This window comes from Ambystoma mexicanum, chromosome 8, assembly GCF_040938575.1.
Source record: "Ambystoma mexicanum isolate Mex_15411 chromosome 8, UKY_AmexF1_1, whole genome shotgun sequence".
In the NCBI taxonomy this organism is placed as follows: domain Eukaryota; kingdom Metazoa; phylum Chordata; class Amphibia; order Caudata; family Ambystomatidae; genus Ambystoma; species Ambystoma mexicanum.
In genome coordinates, this window is record NC_090929.1 from 822,436,234 (window position 1) to 822,463,552 (window position 27,319).

At 48.9% G+C, this 27,319-nt stretch overlaps 1 protein-coding gene across 7 annotated transcripts in view; it reads left to right on the forward strand.

Annotated features, from left to right (window-relative positions):
• USP54 (ubiquitin specific peptidase 54) overlaps positions 1-27,319 on the forward strand; it is a 2,840,272-nt gene that overhangs the window by 2,605,771 nt on the left and 207,182 nt on the right. For 4 of the 7 annotated variants that reach the window (XM_069610693.1, XM_069610692.1, XM_069610696.1 and 1 more), the window contains 2 exons: positions 25,901-26,041; positions 27,122-27,308. The exons of 1 other annotated variant lie outside the window; for it this stretch is intronic. In XM_069610693.1, the coding sequence (XP_069466794.1) occupies positions 25,901-26,041; positions 27,122-27,308 (328 nt within the window). The remainder of the gene's footprint in view (positions 1-25,900; positions 26,042-27,121; positions 27,309-27,319) is intronic. 2 more of the 7 variants (XM_069610695.1, XM_069610697.1) reach the window with 2 other exon arrangements.

Sequence of the window (27,319 nt, forward strand, 5' to 3'; positions counted from 1 at the left end):
TCCTCGGTCCCCTTTACTGCGTCGACGGGAACGGGCTGATTTCACCAGCGCTCCTGGATTTGGCCTTGCCATGTCATTCCACATGCTCTTCCCCAGATTCTTCTCTTATCTTTTTGTCTTTGTCATCTATGTACTTGGTCCTCCGACGTCACGCTCTTCCCACTTCAGCTGGTTTCAGCAGGTGTCCAGCCTGCGAGGGACTCTTTCCCACGTCTGACCCCCACACTCTTTGCCTCCGCTGCCTTGGCCCCAACCACGGCTGGGAAGGTTGCACTGCATGCAAATCTCTGGCTCCACGCGCACTGAAGAACAGGATAGCTAAGTGGAGGGAGCTCTTTGAAGCTTTGCCTCCAGAGGACTTGAAGAAGTTTGTCAAGCAGTGATCGAGGCCCAAGGGAGGGCCGTTATTTTCCATTGCACCCTGTAAGGGCGACTCCTTCCTGAGGAAACGCCCAAGCAGGAGGAACCTCTTGGGTTTTGTTACCAGCACACGCACCGAGGCTAACCCAGCTACCGGCCTTACGGCCGAGGGGTCTTCGGATCCTACCGGTCACAGTGCTGAGGGACCGCAAGGTTCTTTTACCGGGTCTACACCCGAGGGGCTATGCCCTAGTACCAGCTCCATGTCCGAGGGGGCATGCAGCACTACCGGCGACAATGCCGAGGGCAATATGCCTTCCAGGCCTAGACCCGAGGTGCGGGATAGGCCTCATGTTCCAACACCAAGAGTCTTGGGCAAGGCTGAGTACGGAGGGCCATGCACCACGACTCTGGCACGTAGCACGCAGCCCGACAAAATGGCCACCGTGCCAGACAACATGGCCGCTCGTCTGATGCCACTCCTAGGAACAGAGCAGGCGGATGACCGAGTTTCAACGTGGGACTGGTGTCAACCAAGTATGTCGCCTACAGTGTATCCATCAGTAGCACAGGGCAGGTTCCCCCTGCAACTCAGACTGAGTGTGCTCCGGCCCAAGCAGCTCCCAGCCACTCCGTCAGTATCCCCTGCCTCCTCTTCTGCCTCCAAAGATAGGTTCATTCGAAAGGTTGTTGGGGATTATGCGAGGGCCATCCTAAGGGATGCGGTCAAGGACTTGCTCGCTCCGGTCACTCCACCGGTGCCCATAGTCATTCCTCCCATGGCTCTGGCACCACAGGCCCCAGCGCAGCCCCCACTGCCGGCTCCTTCGAATCTGCCCCCAGTGCAGCCGGTTCAGATCTCTACACCGCAGCCACGGCGCCTTGCACCCCTCCTCCCGCGGCGGACCAGCCAGACACCCAGGCGGATACAGATGAGGAGGAGGAATCTGACGGGCTGTCTTCAGCGAAGGCCTTTCATGACAGGCTTGCAGGTTTGTCAGAATATTTGGGCCTTCCTCACCCCGAGATAGAGCAGACCAAGGAGGGGGTCTTGGCAGAGGTCTTCTCCCTAACACCCCCTACCAAAACAGGGGTCTTGGCAGAGGTCCTCTCCCTAAGATCCCCTACCAAGACGGGTGTCCCAATGCAGAAGGATGTTGTCGCTCTGGCCAAGAAGGGATCGCTCAAGCCACACTCGGCTCAGTCTGTCTGTCAATCAGCGCCTCAATGCCAATTATAGCCAGATGGAGGGGGATACACTCTTGTTTTCAATGCATCCCCAACCGCACTCTTTGGTGATCGCTGCAGCGTCACTCTACTCTAAGCCGCAGTCGTCCTCGGCCACCTCGTCCTCGATGCTGCTAGGCAAGCAGGAGAAGATCTTGGAGACGTACGGGATAAAGCTGTACTCCAACGCCTCTCTGCACCTGCGTCAAGCCAACGCGGATGCCATTCTTGCAGCGGCTAACCAGAGGTTGTGGTGGGAAATAGCAGACTTCCTTCCGGAGCTCCCAGAGCAGAGCCAGGCACGCTTTGAGGCGGGTCCAGGAGAAGCCAAGCTGGTAGCGCAGCACATCTTGGAGTTCACAGTGGCCCGCATCGACACCTCTTGCCAGGCCATCTGCATCGCCATGGACATGAGAAGGACAGCCTGGCTTTGCGCTGCTAAATTTAATCCCGACGTCCAGGATCGCATATTGGACCTTCCTTTCAAGCGTAGTGACCTCTTCCACTCTGCCACCGACGAGGAATTGGATAAGAAAAAAACAGCTTGCAAACAGCAAAGTCTTTATTCTTACAAAGGCCACACCCAAGGGCATCAACCCTCCGATAAAGGGTGGGCGTTTGGCGGGTTCCGGGGATTCCAGGAACAGAGGTTGAGACAACCTGACCGCTTGTCGAGTCAGCAAAGGCGCAAGCAACAAAAATGGGGGGAGCAAGGGCTTCTTCTAGTCCCCCTCCTCAGCAGAAACCCCAGAGAACAAAAAGGCATGACGCGTCCCTCCGGGTCCACGTGTATGCACTGGGGGGCAGGTTAACCTCTCAAATGCATTTCTAGTGACAGACCTTTGCGGACCCTTGGATCCTCGCAGTAATATCTACGGGGTACCGCCTGCCTATACCCCCCTCTCCTCCTTCCTCCCCTCCACTCACACAGATTGGTATGGCAACTCTGTTGGCGGAGATCCGGCGCTTGTCTGGAGCCAGGCAGTGGAAGAAGTACAAGCCTCCCAGAGGGGATTAGGCTTCTAATCCAGGATTCTCCCTATACAAAAGAAGAACCAGGCTCGCCTGAGAGTTGTGTTTGACCTATCCAGCCACAACCTCTCCCTCCCTCTTCAAAAATTCAAGATGGTTACGCCAGCAGTCCTTGCATAGACACTAGAAAAGGGAGATTGGATGTGCTCCCTTGATCTGAATAACGCATACCTACACGTCCCGATTTGACAGCCCCACCGCTCCTTCCTACGCTTCAGGATAATGGGCTATCATTTTCAGTACAAGGTGCTACTCTTTGGCCTCAACTCAGCCCCCAGGATATTTACCAGACTTATGAATGCAGTGGCAGCCCTCCTCAGGAGGGGCAGGTCATTCCGGCAGCCGGCTCCCAGGTTACCATTACTACGAACTCCTCCCTAGAGGGCTGGGGGGCCACTCTGGACAGCCACTACGTCCATGGTGTCTGGACCAGGCAGGAACAGGAGTCGCATATCAACTGGCTGGAGCTCACCTTAGTCCTCTTTCCTGCATACTGCATGGGTGTCCCTTCCAAGGGACGGGAGACGGAACCTTTTTCACCAGAAAAAAACCTTCTTCCCTTTTAAATTTAGAGGCGCGCAGGGTGCGGCCCTGGGAGCATGCGATGCCCTGATTCTGCCCTCCGGTGCCACACCTCAGTCCCCTTTTCCGCATCGCCGGGAACGGGCCGAATTCACCAGCGCTCCCGGGTTTGGCTTCAGCCATGTAATTCCACGCTCGGATACTTCTTCTCTTCTGTCTTTTATATTTTTATCATTCTGGTGCTCAGTCCTCAGGCGTCACACTCCTCCGCGGCGCATGTTGAGTTATACAGGGTTCAGCAGGTGTCCATCCTGCGATGGGTTCTTCCCAACTAAAGACCCCCACGCCCTCTGCCTACGGTGCCTTAGCCCAGACCACGGCTGGCAAGCTTGTACCGCCAGGTGGAGGGAGCTCTTCCAGAGATAGCCTCCAAAGGACCTCATCTATCATCGATCCAGGCCCTGGTTAGGGCCGTTCTTTTCCAGTGCACCCCGCAAGGGAGACTCCTTCCCAGGGACTTGCCGGCGCGGGAGGGACTGCTCAGGTCCTGGTACCAGCACAAGTACCAAGGCTGAATCAGTTGCCGGCCGCCAGGCCGAGGGGTCAGTAGATCCTCCCGTTGCCAGTGCTCAGGGACCGGAAGGTTCTTTTACTGGGTCTTCACCCGAGGGGGTATGCCATATTACCGGCAACATGTCTGAGGGGCCGTCTATACGCAGTTCTACCAGCAAATCCGCCAAGGGCGAAATGTCTACCGGGCCTCGGCCTGAGGAACAGGGTAGGCCCCATGATCCACACTCAAGAGTCCTGGACGGGCCGGAGCCCAGTGAGCCGAGCAACACGATGCAGGCACGTGGAAGACAGCTCGACAAAATGTCCACTGTGCCAGAAAATTCAGACATCCGGCCGACGCCGCTCCAGGGTCCAGGCGTTTGTTCACCGGCTGGACTGAGTGCGCTTTGAGCCAGCCCTTCTTGGCCAAAGCAACTACATCCTTCTGTATCGGGATCCCCGTTCTAGTCGCAGGATGTAGCGTGAGGAAGGCCCAAGTACTCTGCCAGCCCTGCCAGACGTTTGTGGAAGGCTTTGGCCGAAGATGGCGTGTCGGGGTCCCCCTCCTCATCTGTGTCCGCCTGTGGGTCCTATTGGTCAGGGACCGGAGGAGGGGAGTTGGGAGCCGGGGGCTGCGGTGTAGAAACCGAAGCCGGAGGCTGGGGCTGTTGCGAAACTGCCTGGACATGAGGCTGAACAGGGGCCTGGGGCGTCGGCACCAGAATCTGCAGTGCCGGAGCCATGAGCGGGTGCACGTCCCTAATGGCGTCCCTGAGGATGTCCCCCATCCGATGAGATTTCATGGCCCGGAGGAACCGTTCAAAGAATCTGTCCTCACAGGCCGGATTGGTGATAGGCGATATAGCCCGAAGGGGACGTGACATACGAGTAATTGTAAAATACTCACCGTAGTGACTAACGTCCTCTTATTCCTTAGTCCCCTTTCCTCCATACGTCCCACCAGCCTCCCCTCTAATAAAACTGGTGTCATTAGGCAATGTTAATCTATTGTCGACGCGTCTATGGGGACTGAGGTGTGGCACCGGAGGGTGGAGTCAAGGAAGCGCATGCTCCCAGAGCCGCGCCCCCTTGCCCTCTAAATTTAAAGGTGAAGAAGGTTTTTTTCTGGTGAAAAAGGTAACGTCTCCCATCCCTTGGAAGGGACGCCCATGCAGTATGGGGGAAAGGGGACTAAGGACTAAGAGTACGTTAGTCACTACGGTGAGTAACTTATAATTTTTCCCCCCACTCCGCTCATTCACAGGGTAATTTGCAAGGTCAGGGAGTCACAGCCTTCGACTCAACTTGATAGCGCCATTGTGGCAGGCAAGACCTTGGTTCTCAGAACTCCTCCGATTGTTGGAACCAGCCTCTGGTATGCCTCCTGTTGGGTCCAGCCCACTTACTCTCCAAGCAGAGGGGCACACTGGTTCGCCCCACTCTGAAGAAGGTAGCCCTGGCAGCGTGGTTCCTGAACAGGCCACTCTGAAGCATCTACGCTTGTCACAGGACAACCTGGCTATCATACAAGGGGCAAGAAGCGACTCCACCAGGAGTCAATACAGGAGCAAGTCGACAGGGTTCTGTCACTAGGCTAAAACAAACAGGATTGATCCGCTGACATGCTCACTGGATGATGTGTTATCTTTCTCTACGCACATGGCTCACCCTGGTGTGCAGGTAGACACGTGCCGTACGTATCGGGGCTTACTGGAACTCCGGAGACGACATTTTCTCCTCCTCCAATCTGGTGGTTAAAAGACCCTTGGCGGGTCTGACCAGATTATATCCTCCTGTCAAAAGTCCACATACGGTCTGGGACCTGGCACACAAACCCTTCGAACCCATGGCGTCTGCAGACATCAGGCTGGTTACTATTAAGACTGCCCTACTGTTTGGCCTTACATCAGGACGCCGGATTAGTGAAATTCTGCCTTTCTCCCTAAGGTCTTTTGCTCCTTCCACCTTAACCAGGAGATAGTACTCCCAACATTCTTTGGGGATCCAAAGATTGAGACTCAGAAGGTATTGCACTGTCTGGATGTCAGGCATGCTCTAAGACTTTATCTGGACAGGACAAAGAGCTTCCGTAAATCGGATGCCTTGTTCATCGCTTTGGCCGGGGCAAAACCAGGCTGTCAAGCCTCAAGGCTTCCATAGCAAGCTGGATGGTGATGGCAATCAAGGATGCAGATGAGGGGCAGCACAGACTTTGCCAGCAAACATGCACGCCCACGCCATCAGAGCCAAGGTTACTGCTGTGGCTTTCCAAAGACACGTTCCTTGGCAGACAATCAGCAAGGCGACTACTTGGGCTTCCCCATCACCCTTTTGCAAACACTACTGCTTGGATGCCAGCGCCAGGTCTGACGCAGCATTTGGCAAAGCAGTTTTGAAGAACTTGTTTTCTTAGTGGGTCAACTCTCCTCCCCAGGGCTGCATTCAGTTGTAACTGCCCATACAGTATGGAGGAAAGGGGACGGGATGTAGGAGTAATGACTAACATACTCCTAGTCTATAGTTCCCTTTCTCCATAAGTTCCACCATCCTCCCCTGTATCATCTCAATGTCATTAGACAATCAATATTGTCGTAGTGTCAAAGGGGACTGAGGAGTGGTGCTGGTGGGCGAAGATAGCGGAGCGCATGCTCCCAGGGGCGCGCCACTGCGGGCATCTAAAATTAAAGGGGAAGACATTTTTTTTCTGCTGAAAAGGGTTCTGTTTCCCGTCCCTGGCGAGGGACGCCCATACAGTATGGAGGAAAGGGGACTATAGACTAGGAGTAGGTTAATCATCACTACAGAGAGTAACTTATAATTTCTTCACTTACCCGGCAAAAGCCCTATCCCTCTGCAGATCTCAAGAAGATGTTCATCGGTGCTTCGACCCCTGGACCGGTGAGAACAACCAGCCTCTGCTCGAAGATCCAGCTCCTGGAAGCACTTCGGAACCATCCTGCGTGCTAGCCAGCCGTCGTCCTCGGCTACTTCACTGCATTGGTCACCATCCCCAGTTGAGCCTTGGGATTCTGCAGTTGTCAGCTTATAGAACAAAAAGCATTTCCCTGAAGTTGCAGCTCTCCACTACTAAGGGGTGGCCTTGCAGAACCAGCTTCATTGCTCTTGCCACAAGGGTTGTCTTCTGCTATTCTGAACAAGTGGCCATCACAGTTCGCCGCCTGTGTGGCACCCTGGGAATCCCCTGAGGTTGTCGCAGAATTGGTGGTTCCATAGGCGATGTGTCCTGAGAGTCCAGGTGTTTAAAATTCAGAATCCGGTCTATTGTAGCATGGATTGCAAACTAGCCAGACCCAAGAACCCGGCACCTGAAGAGACCTCTACATCCTCAACCACTATACCAAGGCACGTGTCCGGGAGGCCCAGTGATTTCAGGAATTTCTACGTTTGTACCTGGCTGAATTAGCGTACAGGCAGTGAGTAAGCACACCTGTTCTGCCCCCACCCTGGTCTCCGTAGGGTTTTATTGGTGTAAAGTCCTAGCCCTAGAACGGTGGTGTTCTGGCTAGATATCCTTCCCTTGGTCTCTCCTAAGGTGGTTGGATTGGGAGAGAGTCTTTTCAAACACGTTCCTCTTGTTTTTACTATACTTTTAAACACTCACAACTACTTGTTGGCTCAAGCCAACACTTGTTCAACTTCCTAAAAGAGACTTATAGCCTCCTGGAAAGACTGTATTTGGGCCCTGTGACTTTAAAGGCAGTAGTAACCTTCTTTTCTAACTATAGAAGGACTTTTGAAGGTTAGAACCTTAGTTCTGCCGTCTGTATGATGTTTGCTAACTTCTTTCTTCACACCCTATTTGTTCTCAAAGTCTTGAATACTTACCTGGTTGTTTTTCTATATTTACTTGCTTTACTTCACTACAGTATCTTGAAAAATATTTCTATCTGTGTTTAAAAGTAAACTGTTGCGCTCTTAGCAGAACACCCAAAGGTATTAATAGGGAATGCTTCAGTGTATTACTTACCTGTGATTCTTTATTTAAATAAAGAACAGTATTTGTTTGTAGACTCTGCCTAACTTTTTAAGAGTGCTCTGTGTGTGCTTAACTGAACCCTTCACCATTCTCACACCCTCCTAAGTCTAACCCTTGCTGTTCAGTCACACTACCCTGATATTTGGCTAGACATTAGTGTTTGTCCCTGTTAATCAGATTAGGATGGCCTCCCAAAATCTGTCAGATGGGCTGGTTCAGAAAAACAATCTTAACAAAGGCCCCAACATGGCATACAGGGTAGGTGGCACCATAGGTCTCTGGTCCACTGTGACCACCCTCCTTAAACGTGAACCTGGTTCTCACTTCAGTAAGCTTTTTCATGCTTTCTTTCGGGTGCTTTTCTAGCATACCTTGCTACTTGTTTGCTCTGTTCATTGCCCTGAAACAAAGTAAAATCAGTTCACCAGTACTTTATATACTCTTATGTTCCGTCCCCTTTCCTCCATTCTGTATGGGCGTCCCTCGCGAGAGACGGGAGACGGGAGACGGAACTTTTTTCACCAGAAAAAAATCTTCTTCCCTTTTAAATTTAGAGGCGCGTGGGGGCGCGGCCATCAGCGCATGCGCTCGCCTGAGTCCGCCCACCGGCACCACTCTTCAGTCCCCGTTTCCGTGTCGACGGGAACGGGCCAAATTCACCATCGCTCCTGGGTTTGGCTTCGGCCATGTAATACCACACGCTCTTCCTCGGATATTCTTCTATCTTTGTCTTTTTCTTTTCAATAGGTACTTGGTCCTCCGACACCACACTCCTCCTCAGCGCATGTCGACTTCAGCGGGCTTCAACAGCTGTCCAGCCTGCGAGGGGCTCTTCCCTACGATCGACCCCCATGCCCTTTGCCTTAGCTGCCTTGGCCCCGACCACGGCTGGTAAGGTTGTTCCGCGTGCAGCGCATTGACTCCACGGGCACTAAAGAACAGGCTAGCTAGGTGGAGGGAGCTCTTTATGAAGTCACCTCCAGAGGACCTAAAGGACTTCGTCAAACATCGCTCGAGGCCGAAGGAAAGGCCTCTGATCACCATTGCACCCCGTAAGGGCGACTCCTTCCCAAGTAAGCGCCCAACCGGGAGGAACCTGTTGGGTTCTAGTACCAGCACACGTACCGAGGCTAGTCCAGCTACCGGCCTCACGGCCGAGGGGTCTCCTGATCCTTCCGGTGTCAGTGCTGAGGGACCGCAAGATTCTTTTACCGGGATTACTCCCGAGGGGCAATGCCCTAGTACCGTCATCATGTACGAGGGGGCGCCTTCACGCAGCACTACCGGCAGCTCTGCCGAGGGCAATATGCCTTCCAGGTCACGGCCTGTGGTGCGGGATAGGCCTTTCGTTCCAACACCAATCATCTCGGATGGGGCTGGTTCCAGCGAGCCTGGCACCACGACTTCGGCACGTGGCACGCAGCTCAACAAAATGGCTACCGCGCCAAACAAGATGGCCGCTCATCCGATACCCCCTCTCGCGGAGCGGGTGGAGGAAAGAGTCACAAGGTGGGACTGATGTCAACCATGTGTGTGGCCTACAGTTTATCCATCAGCAGCGCAGGGCAGGTTTCTCCTGCACCCCAGGCAGAGTGTGCCACGGCCCCAGCTGCCCTTGGCCACTCTGTCAATATCCCCTGCCACCTCTACAGCCTCCAAAGACAGGTTCTTGGAAAGGTTTCTAGGGCTGATGCGAACTCCCCAGATGTAACGCTCACCTGACTCCCACGGAGGCGCTGGTCTAGTCTGGGTTGCTGTGGCCTCTTCGAGCGTGATGCGCAGAACTCTGAACACCGACTGAACAGGACCCTCAAATCTTGCTTGTCTGGCCCGTAGGAATATCCTTCTGCAGATGAGAAAGGGGATTAACAGTCTGCAGAATAGTGTGCTTGCTCCCGCCTTCCCCCCTTCGTTCTTCTCTAACTTCCTCCGAAATCCCCGGTTGAAGCTCACCTTATGGTTTGAAAGGATGAACTCTCCATCCTGCTTCTGGTGCAGGGGCACGTGTTAGTTCAGTTACTTCACTGGTTTTCAGAATGGCGCTGGCAAAATCCACTTGACTTTTCCGAGCGGAACGCCGTAAGTATGAAGATTACAAAAGTTCAAGTGTTGAGCCTCCTTTTCTGTTGCCTTCCTAACCTGTGATCTGTCCTTTATTTCAGGTGCAGAATGAAGGCGATGCGTTGAGGGATTGCATTGCCGATGGTAAACTCAGGTGAGTTAGCGATGGAGGCGATCCCTCTTAATGTCTTTATATTCCTCCAGTAATGTATTTTGTCCTTTCCCCATAGGGGCCGGGGTGCGGTACCTGCCAACGAAGCGGTGCCGACCCGAAATGAGGAATGGTCCACCAACAGAAGACCGGTAAGTGTTATGGCGGAAAATTAGGCTTTCCTCATATGTTCCTTCTGCTCACCTTTTGTCTCTTCTTCTCTCCCCTAGGCGCAGAGATGTGGCGACCGGTGCAGACAGTCGCGGTGGAGCCAGAAGAACTCCCGAGGACAGGTGAGTGAAGCGTGGTGCTGCAGCGAGCAACGCAGTGCTTTTAAATGAAAGTCTTTTCTCAGGAACAGGAACGCTGGTGTGAAGGTTCCGGATGCAGGTAAGAAGTTTGATAAAATTCTTGCTTTTCACCTTTCTCTTCTCTTCTTTTCTTACAGGTGTTCCAGGATCGAGGCGGGCATGGCTGGAGACCAGATGCAGGAGCAGACACGGTGAGCGTTCAGCTGCTTGGATGCAGAACAACGCGAAGCGTGAGCTACTGTCTGGGCGTGGCTTAAATAGCCCCCAAAGTAGTTCCAGGTAAGTATCCTTCCCTGGCCACGCCCGAGTGGCAAAATAGTCCCAATGAAAAAATAGTCCCTTTCAGGTCTCAGGGAGGCCTGAATCTTGCAGCATGGTCTGCATCAGGTAAGTGCACAAAACACCTTCCTTTATGAGCCTGGCGCCTATGGCGCCAGGACTGATGTCCAACATGAGCCTGGCGCCAACGGCGCCAGGACAGAGGCCAAAGAGCCCCTATAAGGGGCCGCTGGGCTTTTACCTGGGGGCATGATGCCTGCTCCTGGGGGTGCTGGGCCTGGCCTGGTGCTCCAGGGGTAGGCATCATGACAGCTGGGGGCCATCCTCCGGGATGCCATCAGGGACCTGCTCCCTCAGGTCACCCCACTGGCCCCCATAGTCGTTCCTCCGATGATGCCGCTGCCCCAGCCAGCTCCTCCGATTCCGGCTTCCCTGCCTCCCACAGTGCAGGCGGTTCCACACCGACCTCCGCAGCAGCCGCCGGCTCCGGTCTCAACTCCGCAGACCACAGCGCCCAGCACTCCGTCACTAGCTCCAGACCCCCCCCGAGTCTGGCGGATACGGGCAAGGAGGACGACCCCGACACGCCTTCTTCGGCCAGGGCCTTCCACAAACGCCTTGCAGGTTTGGCAGAGTATTTGGGCCTTCCTCAGCCCATGGTAGAGCAGCACGAGGAGGGGGTCTTAGCAGAAGTCCTCAACCTAAGACCCCCTACCAAAACAGGGATCCCGATGCAGAAACACATAGTTGCCCTGGCCAAGAAGGGGTGGCTCGATCCGCACTCGGCCCAGCCTGTCAATCGGCTCCTCGACGCCAAGTACAGGCAGATGGAAGGGGACACACTCTTGCTTTCAGCGCATCCTCAACCGCGCTCTTCTGTGATAGCTGCAGCGTCACTCTATTCTTAGCCTCAGTTGTCTTTGGCGACCTCGTCCTCAATGCTGCTAGGCAAGGAGAAGATCTTGGAGGCGTACAGGAAGAAGCTGTACTCCAACGCCTCCAATACAGATGCCATGTTGGCAGCCGCTAACCAAAGGCTCTGGCGGGAAATTGCGGACTTCCTCCCAGAACGTCCGGCACAGAGTCGAGCGTGCTTCAAGGCGGGACTAAGAGAATGCAGGCTGGTAGCACAGGACATTGAGTCCACCGTGGCCCACATCGATACCTCTGCCCGGGCCATTTGCATTGCCAAGGACATGAGAAGGACAGCCTGGCTCCGGGCTACTAAATTTAACCCTGATGTCCAGGAACGCATATTGGACCTTCCCTTCAAGGGCAGTGACCTCTTCCACTCCACCACGCATGAGGATTGGGATAAAAAGAAGAACAGCTCGCAAACCGCTAAGTCTTTATCTATTCTTGCAAAGGCCATGCTCGAAGCCTACACCCAGTCGCAGCAACGCTCCAACAAGGGGCGGGCATTTGGCGGGTTCCGAGTCTTCGAAGAACAGAGGTCCAGACAACTGGACCATTCTCTGAGTCAGCATCGGAGGAAACAACAAAAGGGGGGGTTTCGAATCCCCCTCCTCCGCAGCAGCATCAGAGGGAAAAAAGGCATAATACGCCCATCAGGTCCACCTGTCTCTGGTGAGGGGCAGGCGTGCCTTTCATGTGCAATTTTGGCACCAGAATTTTTCGGACCTCTGGATCCTCTCTGTAGTCTCCACACGGTACCGCCTACTGGTACCTTCCTCTCCTCCCTCCTCCCCTCCTCTCCCACAGATTGGGACAACAACTCTGCCGGCAGAGATCCGGTCACTCGTCGAGAGCCAGGCCGTGGAAGAAGTCCCAACCTCCCAGTGAGGTGTGGGCTTTTATTCCTGGATTTTCGCCATACAGAAGAACAACTAGGGTGGCCTGAGAGTTGTGTTGGACCTTTCCACCCTCAATCTCTCCCTCCCTCTTCAAAAATTCAAGATGTTTACGCCAGCCGTTATTGCTGAAACACTGGACAGGGGAGACTGGACTAGATTTGAAGGACGCTTACCTACACGTCCCAATTCGGCAGCCGCATCGTTCCTTACTGCGCTTCAGGATCATGGGCTTCATTTCCAATACAAGGTGCTACCCTTCGGCCTCAACTCGGCTCCCAGGGTATTAACAAGGTTGATTCATGCAGTGGCAGCCCTCCTCAGGGCCCTGGGGCACCACGTCTACCCATACCTGGACGATTGGCTCGTCCAGGCCACCTCATCGTAAGCGGTTCAGCATACTGCCTCTGCACTGATGAACACACTCCACAACCTGGGGTTCACTATCAATCTCAAGAAGTCTTAGCTGCAGCCCACGCAGAGCCTGACCTTCTTGGGCCTCATCTGGGAAACAAGCTCTGTGAGAATCTTTCCCTCGGAGGACAAGATTGCGGCCATCAAGAGAGCTACAGTTCACTTCCTCTCCAGGCCCGTGACCTCGGCCTGGTGGTACCAAAACCTACTGGGGCTGATGGCAGCGGTCCTTTTGGACGTGCCCTACACAAGACTCAGGATGCAGAGATTACAGCTGAACTTCGCAACCTCATTGAATCAGGAGAGGGGCTCCCGAAAGGAGCCTGTTAACATTCCTTCCTTTTTCCTCTCGGACCTCCACTGGTGGTCTGCGGACTTCAACCTGAGGCAGGGTAAGCCCTTCCGGCAGCCCGGCTCCTCAGGTCACAGTTACTACGGACTCTTCCCTAGAGGGCTGGGGAGCCACCTTGGACAACCACAACATCCATGGAGTCTGGACTCGGCAGAAGCAGGAGTCCCACATCAGTTGGCTGGAATTGAAGGCCAAATGGTTGGCTCTCAAGGCCTTTTTCCCCTCTCGAGAGCAAGACAGTTCTTATCCAGACAGACAACTCCACCAGCATGTGCTATGTCAACAAGCAAGGGGCCACCAGATCCCCTCTGCTGTGCACCTAGCAGTCAGCATGTGGCAACGGGCTCTGGAGAACAACATCTACCTCGTGCCTGTCCACTTCCCAGGGGAATCCAACCTGGAAGCGGACAGGCTCAGCACACTGGGGGCGGACAATTACGAGTGGCAATTGAACGACCTTGTAATGAAGGAGATCTTCCTCAGGTGGGAGTTTCCCCAGGTGGATCTATTTGCCTTCCAGGACAACAGGAAATGCCAACAGTTCACCTCCTGGCAGGGGCAGGGCTTTGGCTCCCTGGGCGATGCATTCCAGAACCATTGGAACAATATGACGGTATATGCCTTTCCGCCCACACCCCTAGTACACAGGGCGATCTGCAAGATAAAGGAATCCTAGAGATCATCCAGAGCACTAGAAGGAAGGCTACTAGGAGCCAATTAGAGTAAATGGTCTAGCTTCTGTCATTGGGCTGACTCTAGGGAGATCGACCCTCTTAAGTGCACCTTGGACGACGTGCTCTCCTTTTCAGCACACCTCGCCCACTCCGGCGTGCTGGTGGATACATGCCGCACCTATCTGGTAGCCATAGGGGCTTTCAGGTACTCGGAGGAGGGCCTCTTCTCCTCCTCCAACCCGGTGGTCAAGCAACATCTGGCGGTCCTCCACAGGTTTTACCCGCCCATAAAGAAGCCACACCCTGTGTGGGACCTTAATGTTGTCTTGGCCGCCCTTGGCGCACAAACCTTTTGAGCCTATGGCGTCCACTGACATCAGGCTGGTCACCATAAAGACAGCTCTGCTCGTGGTTCTCACCTCAGCTCGGAGAGTCAGCGAGATCCAGGCTATGGTGGCATCAGAACCCTACACCACTTTTCACAGGGACAAGGTCGTCCTACGGACGCACCCAAGGTTTCTACCCAAGGTGACCTCCTCCTTCCATCTCAACCAGGAAATAGTCTTACCCACTTTCTTCGCCGACCCCAGAGGGTCTTTCACCGTCTCGATGTCAGACGCACGCTGAAATACTACCTGGACAGGACCAAGGACTTCTGCAAGTAGGACACCTTGTTTGTCACTTTCGGTGGGTCAAGGACCGGTTATCGGGCCTCCATAGCAAGGTGGATGGTTGCGGCCATCAAGCAGGCCTATTAGGGCCAGCTACCTTACATGCCCATGTGGTCAGAGCCAAGGCCACTGCGCTCCAACGGCATGTGCCATGGCAGGTCATCAGCAGGGCGGCTACTTGGGCCACCCCTTCAGCTTTCTGTAAACACTACTGTCTGGACGCCGCCTCTGGGTCAGACATGGCATTTGGGCAGGCGGTTCTAAGAAACCTGTTATCTTAAGGAGGGGCTCCACTCCAACCTGTGGGTGGAGTCAGGCGAGCGCATGCCCCCAGGGCTGCGCTCCGGCATGCCTCTAAATTTAAATGTGAAGATGATTTGTTCTGGTGAAAAAGGTTCCATCTTGCGAGGGACGTCCATACAGCAGGGAGGAAAGGGGACTATGGACTAAAGGTACATTAGTCACTACAGTGAGAAACTATTAATTTCTTGGGTATCTCCCTTCTGTGTCATTTGGTTCAGATTGCATTATATGGTTTCCATCTTCGGAGCGGTAGTAGGTGAGTGTGTCGGCCAAGCGACCCTCCTGGGCCTGCTTTTGGTGTTTTAAAAAAATAAATTGCCTCCATTTCGTATGGCCAGACCCGGCACAAGTCCCTTGCAGCTCCCGACACCCTCTTCCCACCTTCCAGACCTCTCCCGGGTCCTGATTGGGCAAAGAAGAAAACATGGCTAGTGTAGTGTCCAGTGCCTCCCTGCACGCTCGTTTCCATCTCCAGAGCGGTAGCAGGTGAGTGTGTGGGCCACCCTCCTGGGTCTGCTTTTGGTGTTTCAAAAAAAAAACTTGCCTCCATTTTGTATGGCCAGACCCGGCACAAGTCCCTAGCAGCTCCCGACACTCCCCCTCTCCCTCCTCCCGCCTCCCAGAGCTCCCCTGGGCCCTGATTGAGCAAAAAAGAAAACATGGCTAGTGTAGTGTCCAGCACCTCACTGCACGCGGCAGTATTTCCAAAGCCTGAAAGCACTCCTCCCACACCCCTGACCCGCACCCTCCTGACGAGGAACTCCTCAATTTAATAGTCCTTCCCAGGGCAGCTCTCTGCCCGTGCAGTCCCTGTGGCTAAGGGCCCCAAGGCAAAGGGCGGCTCCTACAGAGGCAGCTCTAGAAAGTGTCTGCAGGTGTCCGCAGGGGAAGCCAGTGAAGCCAGCAGTCAACAGAAACCAACAAAACTGTAAGTGTGGCATGGGTGGGGTGTAGATCAATTACTCTACTCCAGAAAGCCCCCGCTACTCTACCTTACCTCTCCATAACGTAGACTGCCATAGACTTACACCATGCATACTCAAAAAGATACATGACCACCAGCCTAAATCTATTCATGGCTGGACTGTAAATGTTACCTTGCGTCACATACGAACATACCTGCCAATGTTAACCAGTGCCACACCTAGAGAGAACTGTGTAGATTAGCCTACGTCACATCTAGACAGATGTAACAATGTCAGCATGTGTCACACTTAGATAGAATTCTTACATTTAGCCTTTGTTGCATCTGGATAGAAATGTGAATGTTAGCATGTGCCACACTGTGTTACATCATACAGTCACACATTAAGGTCAAACGATTATTCATACCCTAATGGCATCACTATATTGAACCTTGCAGCTAGACTGTGCTCCAATCATCATTGATAGTACCTAACAGTGTCACTGTGTTAAAACCGAATCTAGAAGGTATTTCCAACATCATTGAATAAGCCTAATAGCGTCACTGTGGTAAAGTTGAATTTAGAAAGTGTTCCCATCATCATTGAGTATTCCCTAATAGCGTCACTGTGGTAAAGTTGAATTTAGAAAGTGTTCCCATCATAATTGAGTATGCCCTAATAGCATCACTGTGTTAAAACCGAATCTAGAAGGTATTTCCAACATCATTGAGTATGCCTAATAGCGTCACTGTGGTAAAGTTGAATTTAGAAAGTGTTCCCATCATCATTGAGTATTCCCTAATAGCGTCACTGTGGTAAAGTTGAATTTAGAAAGTGTTCCCATCATAATTGAGTATGCCCTAATAGCATCACTGTGTTAAAACCGAATCTAGAAGGTATTTCCAACATCATTGAGTATGCCTAATAGCATCACTGTGTTAAAACCGAATCTAGAAGGTATTCCCAACATCATTGAGTATGCCTAATAGCGTCACTCTGGTAAAGTTGAACTTAGAAAGTGTGCCTAAGGGCATCACTGTGTTAAAACCGAATCTAGAAGGTATTTCCAACATCATTGAGTATGCCCTAATAGCGTCACTGTGGTAAAGTTGAATTTAGAAAGTGCTCCCATCATCATTGAGTGTGCCCAATAGCGTCACTGTGTTAAAGTTGATTTTAGAAAGTGTGCCTAATAACATCACTGTTAAAACCGAATCTGGAAGGCATTCCCAACATCATTGAGTATGCCTAATAGCGTCACTGTGGTAAAGTTGAATTTAGAAAGTGTTCCTGTCATCATTGAGTATGCCCTAATAGCGTCACTATGGTAAAGTTGAACTTAGAACGTGTTCCCATCATCATTGAGTATGCCTTAAAAGCGTCACTGTGGTAAAGTTGAATTTATAAAGTGTTCCCATCATTAATGAGTATGCCTAATAGCGTCACTGTGTTAAAGTTGAACTTAGAAAGTGTGCCTAATAGAATCACTGTGTTAAAACCGAATCTAGAAGGTATTCCCAACATCATTGAATAAGCCTAATAGCGTCACTGTGGTAAAGTTGAATTTAGAAAGTGTTCCCATCATCATTGAGTATGCCCTAATAGCGTCACTGTGGTAAAGTTGAATTTAGAAAGTGTTCCCATCATAATTGAGTATGCCCTAATAGCGTCACTGTGTTAAAACCGAATCTAGAAGGTATTTCCAACATCATTGAGTATGTCTAATAGCATCACTGTGTTAAAACCGAATCTAGAAGGTATTCCCAACATCATTGAGTATGCCTAATAGCGTCACTCTGGTAAAGTTGAACTTAGAAAGTGTGCCTAATAGAATCACTGTGTTAAAACCGAATCTAGAAGGTATTCCCAACATCATTGAATAAGCCTAATAGCGTCACTGTGGTAAAGTTGAATTTAGAAAGTGTTCCCATCATCATTGAGTATGCCCTAATAGCGTCACTGTGGTAAAGTTGAATTTAGAAAGTGTTCTCATCATAATTGAGTATGCCCTAATAGCGTCACTGTGTTAAAACCGAATCTAGAAGGTATTTCCAACATCATTGAGTATGCCTAATAGCATCACTGTGTTAAAACCGAATCTAGAAGGTATTCCCAACATCATTGAGTATGCCTAATAGCGTCACTCTGGTAAAGTTGAACTTAGAAAGTGTGCCTAAGGGCATCACTGTGTTAAAACCGAATCTAGAAGGTATTTCCAACATCATTGAATACGCCTAATAGCGCCACTGTGGTAAAGTTGAATTTAGAAAGTGTTCCCATCATCATTGAGTATGCCCTAATAGCGTCACTGTGGTAAAGTTGAATTTAGAAAGTGTTCCCATCATAATTGAGTATGCCCTAATAGCATCACTGTGTTAAAACCGAATCTAGAAGGTATTTCCAACATCATTGAGTATGCCTAATAGCATCACTGTGTTAAAACCGAATCTAGAAGGTATTCCCAACATCATTGAATAAGCCTAATAGCGTCACTGTGGTAAAGTTGAATTTAGAAAGTGTTCCCATCATCATTGAGTATGCCCTAATAGCGTCACTGTGGTAAAGTTGAATTTAGAAAGTGTTCTCATCATAATTGAGTATGCCCTAATAGCGTCACTGTGTTAAAACCGAATCTAGAAGGTATTTCCAACATCATTGAGTATGCCTAATAGCATCACTGTGTTAAAACCGAATCTAGAAGGTATTCCCAACATCATTGAGTATGCCTAATAGCGTCACTCTGGTAAAGTTGAACTTAGAAAGTGTGCCTAGGGGCATCACTGTGTTAAAACCGAATCTAGAAGGTATTTCCAACATCATTGAGTATGCCCTAATAGCGTCACTGTGGTAAAGTTGAATTTAGAAAGTGCTCCCATCATCATTGAGTGTGCCCAATAGCATCACTGTGTTAAAGTTGATTTCAGAAAGTGTGCCTAATAACATCACTGCGTCAAAACTGAATCTAGATGGTATTCCGAACATCATTGAGTATGCCCTAATATCGTCACTGTGGTAAAGATGAACTTAGAAAGTGTGCCTAATAGCGCCATTGTGTTAAAATCTGATTTTAGAAAGTGTGCCCAACAACATTGAGCAAGGGATATCATTAAGTGTACCTGACTATTTCACTGTGTTGTTTCACATCTAGATCGTGTACCCAAATAGCACCGAGTGTACCCTAACTAGTTCAACAGTGTTGAGTCTCACTTCTAGATAGTGCACATAAATATCACTGAATGCACCCCAACTGTTCCACAGTGCCGAGTTTCACAGCTTGATAGTTGCCTAAATATCATTATGTGTAGAAGGTACTCCAAACATCACTGAGTGTGCCCTAATAGCGTCACTGTGTCTAAGTTGAATTTAGAAGGTATTCCAAGCATCATTGAGCATCATTGTGTATGCCCTAATAGCGTAGAATGTAGAAGGTATTCCAAACATCACTGAATGTGCCCTAAAAACGTCTCTGTGTCTAAGTTGAATTTAGAAGGTATTCCCAGCATCATTGAGTGTGCCTAATAGCGTCACTGTGTTACAGTTGAACTTAGAAAGTATGCAAAATAGCCTCACTGTGTTAAAATCTGATTTAAAAAAGTGTGCCCAACAACATTGAGCAAGGGATATCGTTGAGTGTTCCCCAACTATTTCACTGTACTGAGCTTCTCATCTAGACCGTATACCCAAATAGCATTGAGTGTGCCCAAATATAACAGAAGCTACCCCAATTGTTTCACTGTGTTGAATTTCACATCTTGACAGCATGCCCAAATATCATTGAGTGTGCCCTCATTGCCTCACTTTGTTGAGTTTCGATGATACCTAATACCTGTATTGCCTATATATGCCATGTACCAGTATCCCCTTAGGTATCTGTATTCCATATATACCACTATCCATCCTGTCACTATATATATATTTGTATGTCGCTATGTTCGTCCCCACTCTCCTGCTCACTGATATCCACCATATCACACTACTATGCTTACTCTCTGCTATACACCATCATTCACCTTGAACACAGCTAGACCATGATGATTCGGCCTAGCTGTTATCATACGAACACAACCCCACAAACACCTCATCACCCTAATAAAATACAGCTAACTGAGCACATTCCGGCTAGCTTAGGCGTTCCTCAGGTCTAACGCAGCCAGAACCCAGTCTAGGTGTCCAGCCACCAGACTGAACACATCCAACTGATTTCATCAGCACCACACCTATCACTAGAAAGCAGCTATCATCCAACAACCACACCAGCTGCACACATATCCGGTGCACCCAAGCACCATACCACACTCTTTCTCTCTACTGACTTGAACTATGGTTCCCGAGGGCGTTCAACCTACCAGTGCTTTGAGATCATACCAATGATACATAAGGCGCTATATAAATGCCAAGTAACATAGCATACCATAAAATATAATGTGATGGATATTTAGGACGTCAATGGTAGTTATTGCAGGGCAAAGCCATCATGCTGCTCTTTTAACAGTGCCCCGCCCCCACACAGTTTAACTTTAAAGAGAAACTTTAAATTATATGTGCATATGCTTTTGACAGGGGACCACCCACATATGTCTCTTTTCTAGTTGACAGCACTCTAATAAGGAGTGAAAGCACCCAGTCTTCAGAGGTTTACCCTAAAACCACTGATGTAAACCTGAAGTGAGAAGCCAAAGTACAGATACAAATATTTTATCCCATGACATACATTAGCAGCATGAATCAGTTGATCAGGTTACTAAACATGTGCAGCCAGCAGTCTGACTGGAGGACTCTGGTTCTCAGGTGAGCCTATGACAAAGTCCATCAACCAAAGTAGTCTACCAGGAAAGATTCCCAGACTGGCATGCCAGGGGGTTACAAAAGAGTGGTGCACTAGACACCTGTTTCCTCCTCAGGATTAGAGCATATGAGCAAATAGTGGGGAGCCAAGGCACTGCTGGGCAGCTATAGTCCAGAACAGCCCAACCTCCCTCTTAGCAGGTATCTCCACCCGGGAAGTGACTAGGACACCTAGCTACAGGGTCTGATCGCACATGTAGTGGAATGAAGGGTTATGACCCAGGAGAGTGAACTTCCCTCTTCCAGCGTTCCATAGGCATGCCTTACAAGCACAATGGGTCGCAGTATAGTGTGAGAAACCTGACCATATTCTCCCACCCACTCCCTCTTTATCTTTCATTCAGGTGGCCAGGGAAGGGCCACCGCTTTTGGATACCGACCCTGGGGGTGGACAAGCTAGGGAGGATCACCTGAGTGGAGGGTCATGAGGAGGATACCAAGGGCGAAACATGGTATTTCCCCAGTCTGAAAAACAACCCACCCTACTCCCCCTCAGCCTTTATGAGGTGTCTCCAATCTCACCTCATCTCCCCCAGCCCCCATTTCCAACAAATACTGAGACGAGGAAGAGGCAACTAAGATCAGTAAAGATTACCCACAGGACTAAGATGGAGAAAATAAGGGAAATCGACCACAGAAAGAACTCAAGTTGTCCCACTAATAGTCAGGCAGGGTCAGGCATTTAAGAGTAACGATTCACACCTGACACCACTTAACTGGTCTTTTCACTTTAAAAGGTCTGACACAGATAGATGAACGAGTTGGTGAGCAAGCAGGAGAGCGAGTTGGGAGGAGAACCGAGACGCCAGAGCTGCCCAGACTGGATGCCAGAGACTGGGAAGCTGAGACACTGAGAAACTGCATTGCGAAAGAGCAGAAGCTTGGCGAGGGAGCCGTGTCTCCAGGCAGCCAAGAAGAGTCAGCGTGTGGGAGCCGAGAGACTTGCTGGTCCTCTGCAGGACCTGCAATTGCAAATGCTTGTTCCCCATGGCTGGGAAGACAGCCCAGGAGTGTCCGAGGGGCAGGCGGTGATACCCTGACCTCGGAACATAGAGCGCTGTGGAGCCAAAGTGCACAAGTCAGCCCAGTGAGTCTGAAAGCATTACAGAGCTGGGTTGTGAAAAGCGCGATACATGGTAACACTGGAAACGCGTAAGAAAGAGGACCGCGTTTGTTCGAGTGTTCGATTGAAGCTAACGGGAAGATTTCAAGAGTGCAAAGACATTGATGCAAATGACAGTGTAAGCGCGAAACTAGGGAGACGCGCGTGTGTGCAATAATAAGTGAAGAGACTTTGAACAATAAACTAATGTGAATGGAAAGGGGGCCAGAAGCCTGTGGAAAAGGTATAAGAGGCACGAAAGGAAAAGATAGTTCAAAAGGGTGTGAGTGACCTGGAAAGAAAGAAACTAGCACAGGGGTGCACACTAGAGTGGAAGAAGCATGCACGAGGCACAACCAAGAGAAGGAATTAAGGACAGTGCAAGTGGGCACGAAAAAAGGGAAAGGAACATAGGAAACCAAAGAGAAGGGCAAAAAGGTCAGAGTGGCCGCGCCAAGGAAAAGCAAAGTGCTTGGCTGCTTCAAAAGCCTCTGATTCTACTGCATGACAAGCTGGTATGTAAGACAGAATATATATATATAAGAAAAAGGCATATCCTGAACAGTTGAATTGGTGTTTGAATCTATAGGGGCCTAAGCTTGAGGAAGGGCGCCCTGAGAGATCAAAAAGGAGCAGTGATATATTTTGCTTTGTGGTTTGAAAGCTGGAAGAGGCCTGATCTTGGGGAAGGGAACCCTGAGAGGCCTATTGAGAAAAGTAGACTTTGTGCTCAGTGTTGAAAGCTGGAAGAGGCCATAGCTTGGGGAAGGGAACCCCAAGGAACGTAAAGACTTTGAAGGTATTGGAATTCACTGTAAGGGCCCTGTGGAGAAGGTTTTACGAACAGCCCTGTTCAGTGAACCCATCTTTGTGACATTGACCAAATTGCACCTGGTGAGAAGAAGACTTGAAACCAACTATGGTTTTTACATTTTTGTTGAACCACTATTTTTCCTTTTCAAAAAACTTCCTATCACATTTTTGTAAATCGTGAGGGCAATCATAGGTTTAGACACAGACAGACCTTTATTTTGGACTATTAGACAACGACATCCATTAGAAACATCAGTTAAGGGAACCATTCCTTTAGAGTTAGGGTCAGTCAGGCATTAATATCAGATAAATGCAGTCTTGGTCAATCAGTTTGGCCAGTCCATAGATAATTTTCTTAGTGTGAGTTATGTTGTCAGCTGTATGGATGTCCAAATATTGTGACTGCCCAAAGTTAATTTCAAATTTGGTTTCTCAATAGGATTATCCAAGTTGCACCAGTTTGGTAATTTGGAGAAGAAACATTTTCAGATGGTCGGGTTATCAAAAGTGAATATTTATTCTCTTCTCATTTGTAATAAACTTAAAGTTCAATGCAAGCTTGTTATCTTTTTCTTTATTACTTATATTGTAGATACTAAGATAGTTCCATGTTTGTTTTGACAGTCATTGTAAAGACCTCATTTTTGGAAACCTCAACACGTGTTTCCCCACTTAGTTTTCAATGGTTCTTCAGGAGGATTTATTATTAACTTTCATTGATTCCATATCTGAATTTAAGTTAAATGGAAAAACAGATAGAAAAAACAAGATTTTCATAATTAGTTGGTAGATATACTTTATATTGGCAACAATAGTCTCTTAATTAACTGCAGTGATTTCTACTGTTATCAACTTGTGAACTTGACTCACCCTGCTGTCTTGTGCAATGTTGTGTTACATCATTTAGGATCGAGAGGGCTCTCTTGTAATTGTAGATTTGCCCTGTTGATAAGGAAATTTCTGTCTAGGAATTCTCTGTTATCAGTTGTTGGAATGTAGATAATGTATTAGGGACACAGTTTAGCAAGATTGAAAATCATGAAGAGTTACTCACCTATGAGTCTTATTTGAAACTGTCAGGCATTACACCAACCCAGGAACCTTAGTAAATAAAGGTTTTCAAACAAACCCTTTTAAGTCTGTGTCTTTCTTGATACCATGTCTGTCTCACAATAGGTTGATACTTCAAGAGACTGGGCGCAACATGAACTCCCTAGCTTAGTGGCTATGGCATTCATTTTGCCTTCCCACCACTTCAGTGGCTCCCAAAGACAACATTGAATCCAATTCCAAAGTCAGTGGATAGACGCGAAGTCCCCAGGTCAGGGTTAACCTACAGACATCACAAACATGTCACCCTGGCAAGCGTGTCATACAGCCATACTACAGGAATGGTTAAGCTTTGGGGGTGAGGGGGCGGATCTTGTGAGCACAAACCAGCCACTGTCTGCACCTCATGGAATGCAATATCACACACCATGTACAACAGTCTCCCAGCCATGCAATTGGTCACTGTGGCCCTCCCACCTGCTCAGCCACCTGCGGTATTTGCATTTTAAATGGAGAGCATAGAGAAAGAAAGCAGTCATTTAGTTTGTGAAAAAAAGATAATCTCAAAACAGAGGTTTGCAAAGACAGTGTTCCATTTGGTTAGTGACCAACATCCAAAAGAGATTTAAATGTTCTTCGGCTGTTTTGAAAACCCTGGTTCAACCAATGGATTTAAGGTTAGGATTCTCATGCAAAAAGCTTTTTTGTGGCTATTACATCTTTCAGGAGAGTTGAGGGGCCTCATTACGGGTTTGGCGGTAGCCATGCCGGTATTGGCTGCATGGCTGCCTCCAAAACCGGGTCGGGTTCCCTGAATGGGGAATTACTGGGCCATTATGAGTTCGGAGGGCCCGGTAATTCCTTCCTCAGGGAACCTGGGCCTGGACCTTCCCCATTCCCATTCGAGCCCACACAGGGGAGGGAGCTAACAACGGGCCGATTACGACCGGCTGTTTTTAGCTCCCTGGTTCCCTAGCGTTTTACCAGGTGTCCTTACCGGGTCCCGCGAGGGGACCTCGTAATCAGGCAGAATGGGAATAACGGGTCCGCACCCATTAGCGGACCCCGTTAACACATTCCGCCTGACTTGTAATGTGGCCCAAGGTGTCTCAGGGATTTCTGCTTCCGAGCCCTGTTTGTTATTTTAGAGACCTAGTTATGCCCCATACTCGCTCATGCTTCAGGACTAACGTCATTTTGAGTATCCTTTGTTTCTACAAGATGAGTCTCCTAATCTTTTGCAGAGCTTTATTGCATTTGAACTGATTATATTCTTTATATTCAGCTTGTAGGTGGAGGGTTGAAATTCTGCATCAATTGTCAATGATATTTAAATCTAGTTTTGCATCTGCAGTTTGGCTACTTCGATTATTGCACATGATTGCTTTGATTCATTTTCCATTTTTGATCCTGTTTGCAAAGCAGATTGCAACAATGTGTTTGCTTTAAACCGTATTTGATCCTCCAGCATCACATCTCAATGTGTCTCTTGCATGCACGGTGCTTCCCTTAAGTTGGAAAATATAGCTGAATAAGAGCTAAAGTAATGTAAAGCTACTTCAGTACTCTTAGTCCATTAGGCAATTAACACACACACACACCTTTTTCTACTGGCTTAGCTTCAGCTCTGAGTTTACCAAGTTAATGGCAAAAATGTTTGTGATGGTTATTGCAAGGATGCTAAACAAGATGAGTTTGTGTGTGTGGGAGCGGCATGTGTGGTACTCTAACTACATTAAAGCAGTTTTTAGTGCCAATCCAGTTTTTCACCAGATGACACTAGTTTAACAAGAAGAGAGATAACCGTGTGTTTTAGGGACTGTTAGCAGAGTTACTGGTAAGTATATGGTGCTTCCTGTTGGCAATGCATCAGGACAAACATTGCTACAATTATGCCATGTTTTCCGGTTTTGTTTTTGATATAATCTCTTGATGTTTCTGTCATCTACACACCATGCATAATGGCAACAGTACGTTCAGGTTAAGATGTGGAATTGGCCTGTGTTAATATTTGAAAAAAGAAAATATGGTTGTTTTTCTGAGAGATGTTATGTTTTACAAAAGTAACACCAGCAAAACATTTTTTGACATCCTCTACAGGTACATCGCTTTGCTGCCTGGCTTTGCTCTCTGCCCTTGCTCTCTGCCCATCTCACCCTCATGTGACCACACCTCTCTGCACTTCGCAGTTCCATCATCATGCCAACTTAAAGTTTTGCCTTTATCATGATGGCAAACATAATTACGAGTCTGTGCTTAAGAGCTAGCCATTAGTGGCGACATATAATGAAGCTATTTATATTCACTTATTTTGGAGATTGACTGAAATTAGGACTTCGACAGTGTTTTATAATGAAATATAACTCCTCCGATTATCATTTGTCTGCATCCCCTTAAGATTCTTTTGTAACTAGCTTAAGACTGATTATTCCTGTCTGATGACAGACTCTGTGTATGTGCGTCTGCAGGTTGCCGATGGTAGGGATTGCGGCAGGGAGTCTGAAGAGGATAAGCTGTACAGTGCTGAGAATTTTCGCCGCCTGGCTCGCAGCCTCAGTGGGACAGTCATCAGTAGTAGGGATGAGACACTCGTCTCTTCTCGCAGTTTTGTAAGTAGAATGGGGCCCTAAGTGTTAGAGGAATTGTGTCTGTCTTGGAATGGTAGTTGTGACTTGACATACAAAATAAGAAATGAACTTTTTATGTAAACACATGGTCATGTTGGTAAGAAATATTGGTTGCAGGATCTAGCGAGTCATGTTGGTTTCAGTTTTCTTCTAAGCTGAGAATCTTAAATGATGCATCCCCTTTTATTTTTACCACACCACACCTTGGTATGCGATAAGTGTGGGGCAGCAGTACATCAATGATCATGTCACCCTCCTCATTTGCATAAATTTGCATGATGAAGAGGAGTTAGCATCAGATTTATTAAACTAGTAGAGGTAGAGTTCCTTTTAACAACACTGTACATTGCTTTTGATCTAATTTGGAAATGGGTACAAAGACAGGTTTTTTGCTTTTGTACTGTGAATTAAGTGAAACAGGCAAGGCTTTATGGCTTATGTTTACTTCACCAACAGTAACTCCAATGAAACAGTAATAAATATCCAACCGTATTTCACCATGCTGGCATCATGACTGTTTTACAGTACTAGACTGGCCTGCTGCTCTGTCACTGTCATTCTTGAACTATTCTTTCACTGTCATTTGCCAGTCAACTCCTGTCCTTCGCTGTCATTGCACATTTGCCACTTGCCATCTTGATTGCTTCTTTCCTGATGAAGTGTGATTATCTTATACTTTCCCCAATTAAATCTATTACACTGATCCTCATAAATTCTGTCATCTTGTTCACTCTGTGGTAATTTGTTGCCTCATTTGTCTTACTCAATGCTTCTGCTATTTCCTTCGCCCTGCAGCATGGTTGTCATCTTGCTTTGCCTCAGGCATGCATCATTAAATCAATAGTTAAATGTTCTTTCAATGCTACATTATGCGCCGGTATCACAATTAACCATCCATACAAACAGTGGTGTTCAGTATGTTTCAGTACAATACTTCTAGAATAAAGATTCCATGTTCTTATTATCATTTTTTTCCCATGGAGTAATTTGTTCTATTGCTTTCTTCACTTTTGTCGTTTTGACTGTGAAGTTCATTATCTTTTTTTCTTATTTTGTCAAAAGGACACATCAAATTTCAGGAAAATGTCCATGGATATCAACCACCGTCCTTCCAGCTCCTCTTCCCTCCCCTACTCCCATGATCCTACTGTCGTACCCTGTGATTCCCAGCACTACCCACCTCAGAAGCTGCACCCATTCCATGATGTACTGAAGCCCAGCATGGCGGGCGAGGCACCCAGACTGCCAGGTAAACTGTTG